Source organism: Dictyostelium discoideum (genome assembly GCF_000004695.1).
Source record: "Dictyostelium discoideum AX4 chromosome 4 chromosome, whole genome shotgun sequence".
NCBI classification, from domain to species: Eukaryota; Evosea; class Eumycetozoa; order Dictyosteliales; family Dictyosteliaceae; genus Dictyostelium; species Dictyostelium discoideum.
This window is the reverse complement of record NC_007090.3, coordinates 3,362,049-3,375,736: the sequence shown is the minus strand read 5'-3', so window position 1 is coordinate 3,375,736 and position 13,688 is coordinate 3,362,049. Positions and strand designations below refer to the sequence as shown.

At 22.2% G+C, this 13,688-nt stretch overlaps 9 protein-coding genes and 1 non-coding gene across 10 annotated transcripts in view; 3 read left to right on the top strand and 7 right to left on the bottom strand.

Moving 5' to 3' along the window:
• Positions 1 to 92, top strand: part of cryS (crystal protein) — a gene marked incomplete at both ends in the record, with an annotated part of 1,746 nt that extends 1,654 nt beyond the window's left edge. The window contains one exon of the mRNA XM_633031.1: positions 1 to 92. This exon is cut by the window's left edge and continues 1,155 nt beyond it. Coding sequence (XP_638123.1) covers positions 1 to 92 — 92 coding nt within the window.
• Positions 93 to 254: 162 nt separating this feature from the next.
• On the bottom strand, positions 255 to 2,033 carry DDB_G0285555 (hypothetical protein; the record flags this gene model as incomplete). Its single annotated transcript, XM_633030.1, has 2 exons — positions 255 to 1,531; positions 1,613 to 2,033. The coding sequence occupies 2 exons, from the start codon at positions 2,031 to 2,033 to the stop codon at positions 255 to 257; spliced, it is 1,698 nt and encodes a 565-aa protein (XP_638122.1).
• Positions 2,034 to 2,538: 505 nt separating this feature from the next.
• Positions 2,539 to 3,643, top strand: cycL (hypothetical protein; the record flags this gene model as incomplete). The annotated part of the gene is made up of 4 exons (XM_633029.1): positions 2,539 to 2,672; positions 2,778 to 3,000; positions 3,084 to 3,393; positions 3,489 to 3,643. The coding sequence occupies 4 exons, from the start codon at positions 2,539 to 2,541 to the stop codon at positions 3,641 to 3,643; spliced, it is 822 nt and encodes a 273-aa protein (XP_638121.1).
• A 195-nt stretch (positions 3,644 to 3,838) lies between these two features.
• DDB_G0285551 (hypothetical protein) lies at positions 3,839 to 4,102 on the bottom strand (the record flags this gene model as incomplete). The annotated part of the gene is made up of 2 exons (XM_633028.1): positions 3,839 to 4,005; positions 4,090 to 4,102. 2 exons carry the CDS (start codon positions 4,100 to 4,102, stop codon positions 3,839 to 3,841), a joined length of 180 nt encoding a protein of 59 aa, XP_638120.1.
• Positions 4,103 to 4,696: 594 nt separating this feature from the next.
• Positions 4,697 to 4,947, bottom strand: DDB_G0285549 (hypothetical protein; the record flags this gene model as incomplete). The annotated part of the gene is made up of 2 exons (XM_633027.1): positions 4,697 to 4,857; positions 4,935 to 4,947. 2 exons carry the CDS (start codon positions 4,945 to 4,947, stop codon positions 4,697 to 4,699), a joined length of 174 nt encoding a protein of 57 aa, XP_638119.1.
• Positions 4,948 to 5,643: 696 nt separating this feature from the next.
• On the bottom strand, positions 5,644 to 7,932 carry DDB_G0285751 (hypothetical protein; the record flags this gene model as incomplete). The annotated part of the gene is made up of 1 exon (XM_633026.1): positions 5,644 to 7,932. One exon carries the CDS (start codon positions 7,930 to 7,932, stop codon positions 5,644 to 5,646), a length of 2,289 nt encoding a protein of 762 aa, XP_638118.1.
• Positions 7,933 to 8,395: 463 nt separating this feature from the next.
• DDB_G0285547 (hypothetical protein) lies at positions 8,396 to 9,287 on the bottom strand (the record flags this gene model as incomplete). The annotated part of the gene is made up of 2 exons (XM_633025.1): positions 8,396 to 8,556; positions 8,672 to 9,287. The coding sequence occupies 2 exons, from the start codon at positions 9,285 to 9,287 to the stop codon at positions 8,396 to 8,398; spliced, it is 777 nt and encodes a 258-aa protein (XP_638117.1).
• Positions 9,288 to 9,427: 140 nt separating this feature from the next.
• Positions 9,428 to 9,510, bottom strand: tRNA-Tyr-GUA-5. The gene has a single exon. It is a non-coding gene; the product is annotated as a tRNA-Tyr (tRNA).
• Positions 9,511 to 10,563: 1,053 nt separating this feature from the next.
• Positions 10,564 to 11,126, top strand: DDB_G0285545 (hypothetical protein; the record flags this gene model as incomplete). Its single annotated transcript, XM_633024.1, has 2 exons — positions 10,564 to 10,723; positions 10,846 to 11,126. 2 exons carry the CDS (start codon positions 10,564 to 10,566, stop codon positions 11,124 to 11,126), a joined length of 441 nt encoding a protein of 146 aa, XP_638116.1.
• A 358-nt stretch (positions 11,127 to 11,484) lies between these two features.
• Positions 11,485 to 13,641, bottom strand: DDB_G0285543 (hypothetical protein; the record flags this gene model as incomplete). Its single annotated transcript, XM_633023.1, has 1 exon — positions 11,485 to 13,641. One exon carries the CDS (start codon positions 13,639 to 13,641, stop codon positions 11,485 to 11,487), a length of 2,157 nt encoding a protein of 718 aa, XP_638115.1.
• Positions 13,642 to 13,688: the final 47 nt, after the last annotated feature.

Genomic DNA, 13,688 nt, shown 5'->3' with positions numbered 1-13,688 from the left:
TTACCAATGATCCAAAATGTGATTTATTCGATTCACTATCTTATAATGGTTATACTAAAGATCAAAATAGAATGAGAAAGAGTAAAAAATAAAAATTAAACTTTTTTCTTTTTTTTTTTAAAAATTTAAATAAAAGTAAAAAACAAAAGATTGGGGAGATTTAAAAATCTAAATTAAGGATTTGTAAAAATGATATTCTCTTTATTGTTTTTTATTTTTTTTATTTTTTTTTTTTAATTTTTTTAAAAAAAATGTTAACTTGGACAAAGTTTTGAATTTTTTTTAGTATAACCTCTATATGAAATTTTATCAAATAAATTACATCTTCCATCAATGGAGATAATATCATTTAATTGAAATTCTGGTACCATAATTAAAGAGTTATTTAAAGATTTTGTAATTGGTGACCAATCTATCATAGTTGATGAGGATAAACCTTTGTTTGGGTCACCATTTGAAATGAAATTTACCCAATATCTATTAATATCTTGAGAGAATTGAATTTCATCATCATCCAATTCAAAATTCATTGCAGATTCATATGTATTAAAAATTAAAGGTAATTCAGAACCATGACAAACAATACCACTACAATAAGGAATTGGATTACCACTTGATAATGAATGTCTGAATTGATAATGGTAAATTACAGGTGATGATGATGATGATGATTTATTATTTTGAGTTAATAATCTATTAATTAGATATCTATTTGGGCAACGGAAAACGTAATCACCATATAATTTCGATAAAATAGGTCTACAATCTCCTTTATTATCACCATCATCACTTGTCGGAGCGGGGTATTTATTTAAAACCATTTGACTATTTGAGCCAAACATTAGGGAAATCATATTTCTATATTTATGTTGTGTGATCTTTTTTTGGAAATTAAAATATACAAATAAATTACCCTCATCTTTAGTTTCACCAATTATCAATGGGACATTATTAACTAAAATACCATCTCTAATCATTGTTAACGGTTGACCTAATATAATATCACAATCTACAACTGGTGTCCAAACTGTTACAATATCTAATAGCTTCCCCCTGAATACATTTGCAACTTGATCTTGTGCTTTTAAAATCTCTTCTGGTGACTTTGAACGTAAACAATCAATATCTTCAATATTACAACCAATTTTACTTGTGAAACCATTTGAAATACCTCTAATCTGTGATTTAGTTTTTAAACCAAGTGTAAAGGTTGCCGATGATACAATTGCACGTTGGAATAAATTCTTTGAACGTTCGCTAACTAAATGAGATATCACAGATAATGCACCAGCAGATTCTCCAAAAATGGTCACTTTATTCTTATCACCACCAAATGCTTCAATATTTGATCTTACCCATTGTAAAGCCATAACTTGATCTAAGAACCCGAAATTACCACTTAATAAATCAGTTCCCAAAAAACCTAATGCTCCAAGTCTATAATTTATATTTACAACAATAATTGATGAATTTGCAAATTTACTTGCATCATAAAGTAAACATGATCCAGTACCTTGTACAAATGCTCCACCTTAATATATATAAATAAAAAAAATTAATATTATTTATTTTTTTATTTTTTTTTATTTTATTAAATTTTAAAAATACAAACCAGGAATAACAACTAAAACTGGAATTAAAGAAGAATTTGTAATATCTGATTTTCTTGGAACAAAAACATCTAAATAAAGACAATCTTCACTAGTTCCAACTTGAGAACATGCTCCATTACCCAATCTACAGTTTTGAATACATTGTTCCTTTTGTCTTGTACAATCTTTTACATTTTTCCAAACTCTTGGAAAAATTGGATCTTCAAAACGTAATTCATCAATTGGTGGACGAGCAAAAGGAATACCATAGAATACACGATGATCTTTAACAACAATTCCCCTAATTAATCCATCTTTTGTAGATACTATATCCTCTTCATTATTAAATAATCTTCTTTTAACATTTTTACTTGATATTGAAATACAACTATCAATTGATGATAATAGTATTATTAATAATAATATTTTTAATATTTTCATTATTAATATTATTATTCTTTATTATTATTATTATTATTTTTTATTTTATATTATTATTATTTTTTTTATTATTTACAAATGTTGTTATTATAATAAATTTTTTTTTTTTTTTTAATTAAATTATGCAATTAAAAAAAAATTTAAATAAATAAAAAAAAAAATAAATTAAATAAAAATAAAAATAAATTATAATAATAATATAAAAAAAAAAAAACAACATCACCACAGTGGTGCTAAAATTGTACACTGATTTTCATTCTTTTAAAATAAAATCAAAATATGGTTATGAAAAAACAAAGTTAACAAATTGTTTTGTTTTTTTTTTTTTTTTTTTTTTTTTTTTAAATTGGTTGTGTTTTGTTGGATATAAATAAAAAAAATAAAAAATAAAATTTGATCAAAAAAAAAAAAAAAAAATTAAATTTGATTAAAAAAAAAAAAAAAAAAAAAAGATATTTTTAGTTGAAAAAAAAAAAAAAAAAAAAAAAAAAAAAAGGTAAAAGTTATGAACTTGTATTTTAGTGATGAAGAAATTCAAAATTCACCATCAAGAAAGGATGGAATATCATTTGAAATTGAAGATAATTTAAGAAGATATGGAACAGAGGTAATTCAAGAAGCTGGTATATTATTGGAATTGTAAGATCAAATCAAATTTCATATAAATTTATTTCAACTTTTTTTTTTTTTTTTTTTTTTCGTTTTATTCATTTATTCATTATCTTTTATTTTCCTATACACCAGACCACAAGCAACAACAGTTACAGGACAGGTTATATTTCAAAGATTTTATTGTAGAAAATCATTAAAAGAATATGATGTAAAAACGTTAGCAATGGGATCACTCTTTGTCTCTACTAAGTTTACAGAACCACAAAGAAAGATTAGAGATATATTAAATGTTTTCACCTTAATTTGGCAAAAAAAAGAAGGTTTACCAATAGACTATATTGATACAACTAAACAGGTACGTAAATGATAATAATAATATCATCAATAGTTATGTTGTTTATTAATAAAAAAACACAAAAATTATCATCATTATTATAGGCATATTGGGATTTAAAAGGTGATGTTATTGCAGCAGAATTTGATATTTTAAAAGAGTTTGGATTTTTAATGTACGTTGATTTACCACATAAATATATTTTAAATTATATGAAACTGTTAGAAAGAAGTAAAGAATTGGCTCAAAAATCATGGAATTATTTAAATGATTCAATGAGAACCACTATTACAATTCAATATAAACCTGAATCAATTGCAGCTTCTTCTATATTTTTAGCATCAAGAATATTAGGTACACAATTACCTGAAGAACCTTATCCTTGGTGGGAATTATTTGACACAACTAAAGAGGGTATGTACATAATCAATTAATAAAAAAAAAAAAAAAAAAAAAAAAAAAAAAAAAACACCTTACTAATATTGATAATTAAAATAATTATAATAAAGAAATTGAACTCATATCTTTTGAAATTAATAATTTATATTCAAAACCATCTGCGTATTATATCGATGTTTTTAACCCAACAAATTCAGAAGCAGCTTCACCAATTACTAATACTACCTCAACAACAACTACTACAACAACAACTACTGCAACATAAATTCTACCCCCTCCCCCAATAAATTATGATAATAATAATAATAATAATAACCATTGTAAATAAAAATTATAAGAAAGTTTTTTTTTTTTTTTTTTTTTAAAATAAAGATAGGAATAGTAATGGTAAGTTTTTATTGATAATAGTAATGATAGAGTTTGTTTTTTTTGTTTTTAGTCTTAACCTTAAATAATAAATTTAAAGACCAAGTTTTTCAACAGCAGTGGCAATATTACAAACCAAATCGCTAACAAGACCACCAGAAACTTGATTATTTCCAAATTGAATTTTGTTAGTTGATGTTGGTAAGTTTGAACTTGATGGAATGTTTTTTGATGAAACTTTTGAGATTGAGGTAATTGATGCTATATTTTCATTTTAAAATAATATTAATATCATCTCTATTTAAATGAAGGCTTTAAATAATAAATAATATTTAAAATAGTTACCAATGATTGACATTTTTTTAGTTTTTTTTTTTTTTTATAGAATTAAAGGTTATTGTTCTTTTTTAATTTAATGAATTTTGAAATTAATTTATTTCAATATTTATACACTTTTTTTTTTTTTTTCTTAGTCAATCAATGTAATAAATTAGGCTTGTAAAAAAGTTGGAAATCAAATAAATGTTGGTAATTTATATTGATTTGTTATTTATTGTATGTTTATTAAATCTTGAAGATAAAAATCAATAGATTTTAATTTTTTTACATTTATTTTAATTAAAAAAATCACCCAATAACAATTTTACAAACAAATTAATTTATAACATTTCAAAAATAAAAAGACATAGAGATTTTACTTTTTTTTTTCTTTTTACAAAATAATAAAAAAAAAAAAAAAAATTTAAACCAAATAAAAAAAAAAATAAATAAAAAACAGATAACTCGTCCAATAAAATTTTTTTTTGAAAAAAATGTTAATTTGATAATAAAAGAAAATAAAGATTAAAAATATAATGAAACAAATTTTTTTTAAATTAAAATTGTAATTTTATTTAATAATGTTACTGGTAATGTTATTTAAGTTTTGAGTTTATGATTAATATAATCAAATTTAGAGGCCAGCTTTATCCAAAGTAACAGCAATATCGCAGAGTAAATCACTTACAAGACCACCAGAAACTTGACTTGTTGAGTATTGAATTTTATTTTCTGATGAACCAACTGCTGTTGAATTCTTTTTGTTGTTAACTTTTGAGATTGAAACAATTGAGGCTAATTTTAAGGAAATAAAAATGAAATAGTAAGATTAATATTACTAAAAATTTTTTTTTTTAATTTTTAATATTTACCAAAGATTGACATTTTCTTTTTTTTTTTTTTTTTAGAATATTAAATAATTTAAAATATTTGATTGATTTGAATGATTTGAATGATTTGAATAAAAAAAAAACTATTTATAGTTTTTTTTTAACCAATTAAAATTATTCATTATTTTCGAATTTGTAACCTTTTTTTATTATTCTTTTACGAAAATAATATAAATCTTTGAAAAATGTTTATGATTTCAATTAATATATTAGATATTTTTTGAAATCAAAAAATTTTGAATGAAATGGTAATAGTTCCCTTATAAATATATATAAAAATTGTTAATTCAAATTATAATGGGCCATAACAATAAAACTAATACAAATATCTAGATTTTTTTTATTCTTTAATTTTTTTTTAATTCTTTTAATTTTAACCCCTAAATTAAAATTAAATTTAATTTTTTTTTTTTTTTTTACAAATTCTTTATTAGATAATACCCCATTGTATATTATAAAAAATGATTATTGGAAAATATCTCATGAAGGTGTATGTTACAAATTTAATTTTTTTTTTTTTTTTTTTTTTTTTTTTTTTTTTTTTTTTTTTTTTGTGTGGATTTAAAAAGTTATTAATATAAAATTAATGGAGTGCGAGTATATGTGTGTGTATATGTGTGTGTTTTTGAGTTATTAATTAAAAATTAAAAATGGGTTATAAATTTAAATGTTTGATTTTGTAAAATTCTAGTTATTCCAAATTATATTGTTTTAAGAAATTTTTTGAAGAAAATGTTTCAAAAAGAAATTTATGATTTTTATATAAATGTTTAAGTACTTTAATTTGACCACACATTGTTGAGTAATTAAATAATGAAGAGAGAATATCTAAATTTGAATTTTTTAAATTATTAATAATTTTATCTATTGTTTTTAAATCACAATGATTAAAAGCACAAAAAAATAAATAATTTTCTACTGAACTTGATGTTGTTGAAGAAATGAATGAATCAATTTCATTTAAATATTTAATACCATTACTTTGTAAATAAATTAAATATTTAAATGAAATTAATTGATGACTTGAAATAATTAAACGACCTGATTTCAAATCATTTTGACGACTTTCTAAAATCCATTTTATAAATTCAACATATTGGTATGGAATAAATCCACTCCATTTAAAACAATAGTTTGTAACTAAATTATCATTATCAACACTATTATCATCAAATAGATCATGATCTAAGAATTCTTCCTCTTCTTCTTTTGCTTCTTGATTTTCATTTTTAGATGATTGACGACAATTGTAGTTTAAACTGTTTTCAATTATAAATTTATAATTATTTATATTATCAAAAATAGTACTATTAACATTTTTATCAAAATGAAAATAAATTTTAAATTTTGGTAGTGATGATAATAATTTATAATTTTGATTTTTATATTTTCCAATAAAATATTTCATTGACCCAATATTATCATTTGTGTTTTTAATTTCTATTGAAATTGAATTTAATTTATTATTTAATTTAAGGTTGGTTTCATTTTTTATATCATAATTGACCATGGTGACTCCAGAAACATGTTTTGAATTTAAATTTAAATAATGTTCAATCAAATCGAATCTATTATCATTACACCAAGATTTACAATCCCAAATTAAATTATCCATATCTTTAAAATTGAAATAAATAAAATCTAACATTGATATTGATTTAATATATCTACAAATGTATAAATAATCTGATTTGGATACTTTAAATGATTTTGAGTATGGATTGAAATTACAATCTTTAATAATTACATTTAATAATTCAATTTCATTTATTTTTATTAAATATGTAAATAAATAAATTAAAAATTCAATTTTATCAGTTTTTTCTAAAAAACTACGTTTGCTTTTTGAATTATTAATTTCCATAGTTACTTGATTAATAAATTTCATTTTTTCATTCATTGATTTATCATTGGAATATTTAAAAAATATTATTTTACCATTAAGAAGTAATTGTTGTGTACCATTCATTAAATAATTACGATCATCAATTGAAAGAGAATTAAAAGTGAATTTAAATAATTCAATATCTCCATACTCGAATGAAGTGAATGTATAATATTTCGGATTTATTGAATGATTATTATTTATAATTTGACTTGATTTAAATAATTCAATACTTTCATAAATGTAATAATATAAAAAACTAAATCCATTTGAAAAAACATTTTCATAGTAACTTTTAATTAATGTTTTAAACATTTGCTTTTGCTTTTGATCATTATGTATAAAATCCAAAAGTCTCATATCCAACTGTTCTTTTGAAAATTCAATTGATTCAATAATTGAAAGTTGTTTATTAAATGGTTTGGAATCACGAAACATTCTAATAAATTTAAATAATTTTAAAATAAGTCTAATGGCATAATTATTATTGATTGGACAAATTTGTAAAATAATTGAAAGAATCCTTTGCTTACTGCAATTTGGTATTTCAATGTTCAAATCCTCTGTTAATAATTTAAATAAATCAATTATTGATTCTAAACTCTCTGATGATTTTGGGTTTGCTAAATATATATTTGAAGAGATTGAATTTATAAAAACTTGTAAAGGTTCTTCAATATCATTATTAATATTGTTTTTTATATACTCTAAAATATATGTTTTTCCATAGGTTTTCAATAACCAATTTAAAATTTCATAATTATCTAAAATTCCAAACTTTACTTTACAAGTTAAATAATAATATTCTTCATTTAATACTTTTATTGCAATAAAATTATTCGTTTCAAAAATTGTTTTAATTATTGATTCAAAAAAATTATTAAAATTTTTATTATTATTATTATTATTAATATTGGTTATATTTTTAGATTGAAATATTGATTTAAAATAATTTCTTGAAAATAAATTTTTATAAAATTCTTCATCTGTTTCATCTTTAAAGAATAAAAAAAAATTTTCAAAGACATTTGACGAGTAATTTTCAAAGGCATTTGAAGAGTAATTTTTATCAAATTCTAAGTAATGATCATTCATTATTTTATGTTTTAAAGTTTTCCTGTATCCATTATTTATTAACCACTGTACTGAAAATAATGGTTTTGATATATCATCATCATTATATTCATAGGATAAATATTTCAATATTTTTTTGAACAAAACTTTATTTTTTATTACCTTCCAAAATAATATATTTATATCTAACTTTTGATCAGAATTCATCATTAAATTAAAAAATTGAAAAAAAAAAAAAAAAAATTTTTTTTTTGAGTTTTTTCATATTTTTTTCATATTTTTTCTTATTCTTTTCCATAACACTCACTGATTCTTTTTTTATTTAGCCGAAAGGTTTATATATGGATTTTAAAAAGTTTTTTTTTTTTTTTTTTTTTTTTTAATATTGGATTAACAAGATTGATATATGTCCATCTGTGTTAATACGAGTTTTTATTTAATATTTATTTATAGGCTTATCATTTAAGCTGAAGGGTTATTTTAATCATATGAATTGATCAAAAGATATAATATTTGGGAGAGATGATTCTGGAATACAATAGTAATTAGCTGTTGTTTTTCTTAGCTTGATCGTTGAGGTGAGAAGGATCTTAGGATCTTTGAAATTATTATGGTCTTTTGCTGATAAGTTTTTCAGATCTTTTGCTTTTTTGATGTATTCTAGAGTGGCCAATTTGTGCCATTTCTTTAGAAGGGAGCTGTATGATAGTGATTCATTTGTTAAAGGATCTTCACTGTATATTTGATTGCACAGTGGTACAATGAATTAAGTTTAGAGATGATTGGAATTCCGTTTTAGGGATGGTTGGATTTTGGTCTTGAATTGTGGTATACCATTCTGCCAGTGAAAGTGGTTGTCCATTTTCGTTTTTTATGGATGTGAGATTATTGTTGAAGATTGCTTTTTTTATTCTTATTTTGTTCCATTCGTCTAAGTTTTCTTTTAGGTATCTGGATGTGAATTTGTTTTTTTGGATCTGATATTCCCAGCTTTTGTGATGAGATGAGTTTGTTTGTTTGGTTTCTAGTGCTAGGATGAACTGGTTTATGATCCAAAGTTTCTGCGCCAGTTGTCTCAATTCTATATTCCAAATGTTCCAGCCCCCTACTTTTAGTGGGTATCTTGCTCTTTTGGTTCTCATTAAATTAATAACTTGAAATCCACTAGCATTTTTGTTGTTTGGTGCCGATAAAAACCATTCGACTAATTTATTGATTTGGTTTAATTCCTCTTCCTTAAAGTTCTCTACATATGAATAGTAGGTTAATTTAGAGAGTGCGAATGCTTTGAGGATGTTGGTTTTGGTTTTGATTGTTGAGTCAGTGGTTTTCCATAGTACTAAGGATGATCTTATTGTGTTTAATAATTCTGGCATTTTTCTTGTTATCCCTTTGCCTGTGTTATGTTATTATTGATGAGCTTTAATAATTATTTAATCAATTATTATTGATGAGCTTTAATAATTGATTAAATACGGAGTCGAACATGCGTCTTATAATTGGTGGTTGGAAAAAGTCCGGCTTGCCAGATTCGAACTAGCAACCGATTGATCACTTAATTTACTACAGTCAATCGCGCTACCATTGCGCCAAAGCCGGTTTGATGAAATTTTATTTTTTTTATCAGTTAACCTTCGATTTATAAAAAGTACAAATAAAATGAGATCTAGCATCTCAAGGAGAAGCAACTAATAATTGCGTTATCCAATTCAAAAAAAAAAAAAAAAAACCTTCGATTTCTTTTTGAGATTAAAATAACCAACAACCTCTTTTTTTGATTATTTCATTTTTCATATAAAAAGACTTAATAACAAATAAATAAATAGCAAAAAATGGCTTTTTAAAATAAGTATACTTTATTTATTTGTTTGTTTTTAAGTCTTTTTATATGAAAAATGAAATAATCAAAAAAAGAGGTTGTTGATTGTTTTTATCTGTCTGATTATTTTTTTCTTTTTTTTTTGAAAATTTTCAAAATAAAAAAAAAAAAAAAAATTTCAATAAAAAAATAAAAAAAAAAAAAATAAATAAAAAAATAAAAAAATAAACTGACCCTCTTTTAGACCCTGTAAAAAATATTACAAATAAAATGAGTTCTAGCATCTCAAGGAGAAGCACCATTAATTGTGTTATACAATTTAAAAAAAAAAAAATCGATTTCTGAAGTAACATCGGATTGATCACTATCAAAACCACAGTCAACCATTGTGTCAAAGCCTGTTTGGTGAAAATCAATTTTTTATTGAAACCAATAATCCAGACATTAACTTAAAAATTAAAACTTCCAAAACACCCACACAATGCATCCATCGATGCACTTGATAACTTAAACATAAAAAAAAAAAAAAAAAAAATTTTATCTTTTTTTATTTATTCTTTATTTTATTTTTTTTAAAAAAGTAGAATTTTTCGGACTTGAAAATAAATAACACCCTGGTTAGATAATTTAGATTTTTTATTTAAATTTTATTTTAATTTTTTTTTTTATTTTTATTTTGCTTTTTCTAAAATCCCAAAAAAAAATATCTGAAAAAAAAAAAAAAAAAAAAAAAGAAAAGAAAAAATTTAAAAAAAAAACAATTTATTTTTCGTTTTGGGTCGTAACTGATATCAATATATTGATAACACCATCATAAATTATTAAATTATAAAATGCTTTTTCATTGGACATATGAAAACTCTCCTCTATTATTCTCCACATGGGTATTTAATAGTCCAGGAGCCTATGCTTTAACATTATTAATTTGTTTTTCGATTTGTTTATTCAGTGAATTTTGGTCCACCTATCGTCATGGCTTAAATAGTACAAATAGTAATTATTGATTGATTAATTAATTAATTAATTTGGGGTGAAAAAAAAAAAAAAAATAATAATAATAAAAATTTAATAATAAATTATTTTATTTTTTTTATTTATTATTAATTTAAATTTAGGTTCAGAACAAGAAAGATCATTATTAATAAATAATCATAATAGTGGTAAAAAAAATAGTAGTTTAAAAGATTTATATAATAAATTTTTAATTAGTCATTTATGGAAAACTATTGTACATATGATTGCATTCATTGTAAATTATACAATAATGTTAATTTTTATGTCATTTAATGGTGGAATTTGTATTTCATGTGTTTTAGGTATTGGTGTTGGTTTTTATTTATTTGGTCAAAAAAGATTTTCAAAATCTGTAGCAATCATTGAAGATATGTGTCATTAAAATTAACCTACAATAATTAAATTTTTGGAAATTAGGGAAAAAAAAAAAAAAAAAGGTAGAGATAAATTATAATAATTAAGATAATAAACTAGTTTTCTTCAAATTTCTTTTTTTTTTAATTTTTTTTTTTTATAAAAAATATCCTTCCTCCTCTCCTTCTTCCTCTTCTCTTCCCAACTTTTTTAATTAATAACAAGTTGTTATTTAAATTAAAAAAAATAAAATAAAAAGAAAAACTATTATTTATTTTAAAAAATATTTATTTGATTAAAAAAAAAAAAAAATGAGTAAATAAAATAAATAAAATATTTATTTGATTAAAAAAAAAAAAAAATTTTAACAAAAAATTATTCATTTATTAAATTGATTTATCATCAAATTTATAATTAAAACCCATTGTTTTCCAATTTTGAACCAATTCTCTTGGTAATGGAGCAGAGATATCAATTTTCTTATTTGTGAATGGATGAATGAATTCAATTCTTCTTGCATGTAAATGTAATTTTGAAGGATATGGTAAAAGATCTTTTAAATTTGAATCAGATTCTTTATCACCATATTTTGGGTCACCAATGATTGGAGTATTTAAAACTGAAGCACAATGTACTCTTAATTGATGAGTACGACCTGTTTCAGGCCATAATGAAATAAAACAATGTTTAGTTAAAGATGATTCCAATACTTTGTATTCAGTGATTGCAATTTTTGCACCATCACCAGTTGTTAAAGTTGGTACAACCTTTTCAAAACCACCAACAACCACCTTTTTCAATGGTGCTCTAATTCTACCTTCTTTTGGTGTTGGTGTTGAACCTAATAATGCCCAATATGTTTTTTTAATACCTTTACTATAATTTTCATTTTCTTCATCTTTATTTTTGTTATTATTAAAAACTTCTTTTTCTCTAAATAATCTTTTACTATCATTTTTATTATTATTTTTATTATTTTTATTATTATTATTATCATCTTTATCTTTTTTATTTTCTTTTACTAATTTTAATTCAAATTTTTTAGTCATTGCACTTGCAGCCAATTTTGATCTACCTAAAATTAAGATACCAGAAGTATTCCTATCTAAACGATGAACTAATTTTGGATTTTCATCCTTTTCAAAACGTAAATGACTCAACATCATATCTAAATGTTTATTTAAACCTGTACCACCTTGAACTGATAAACCTTGTGGTTTATTTAATACTATAATATGTTCGTCTTTATATAAAACACTTTCTCTGATTTCTTTAATTTCTTGATCACTTAATCTTGCATATTTTTGTGGATCTTTAATATCTGCAATCTGTTGATCTAATATTACTTGAGCTGGGAAATAAATCCAACTACCAACTTGAACTTTATCATTAAATTTTAATTTATGTCTTTTAAGTTGAACAGGGTTTACTTTATTTTCTTTTGTTGTTGTTGTAGTTTTTGATAAATCTAAATTTTTATTTTCTTCCTCTTCATATTCTCCCTCTTCATATTCTTCTTCTTCATATTCTTCTTCTTCATATTCTTCTTCTTCATATTCTTCTTCATACTCTTCTTCTTCCTCTTCATCTTTTTCTTTTTCCTTTTCTTCTTCATACTCTTCTTCTTCCTCTTCCTCCTCTTCTTTTTCTTCTTCTTCATCATCCTCTTCTTCCTCCTCCTCATTATTCTCTTCCTCCTCCTCTACTTTCTCATTTTTATAATTTTCTTCACCAACTTTTTTCTCTTCACCATTTTCCATGAAAATTGCTTTGTTTCTTAACCAACGACAAATTAAAGAATGTGGTAAAACTGGTAATTTTGTACTAATCCATTTATCAACTCTCATACCTTCCATATCTTTTGAAACTCTAAATTTAATTCTATTAAAATCTGTATAAATTGGTTTATCTTTTGATTCCATCATTTGTTCATATTTTTTTAAAATTTCTTCTTGTTCAATTTCTTTTTTTGATTTTTTAGTTCCAACTAAATTTTCCAAGAAATTCAATGATTTTGGTGATGATTTTGGTGATGATTTTGGTGATGATTTTGAAGTTGATGATTTTGATGATGATTTTAATTTTGATTTTGATTGTGGAGATAAAAATTTATCTAAACTATTTATATTAAACTCTTTACCATCTTCATTTAATTTATAATCAAGATGTTTAAAACTAACTTCATTAGTTTTCTTTAATTTATCAGATCTTTTCTTTTTTTGAATTTCATATTTATTTTCTCTATCCTCTCTTATTTTTGTCTCTTGTTCAATTCTACGATGTTTTTTCATTGTTTGTTCTTTTGGTGCTGGTGCTCTTTTATTTCTTAAACTTTTATTTCTATCATTTGGATTCTTTTTTTTAAATTGTTGATCATTTTTTTTTTTAGATTCTTTTCTTGTAAAAAAGTTATTATAAAAATATGAATAAATTGGTAATTGTTGTTTATATTGTTGTTCTAAATTAAATAATCTAGTTGTTGAAGTTTGTATTGCTGTTGAATTTAAAAAACTTTTTTTAAAAATATGTAGTGAATTAATCATTTTTTTAAAAAAAAAAAAAAATAATAATTATAATAATAATAATATTA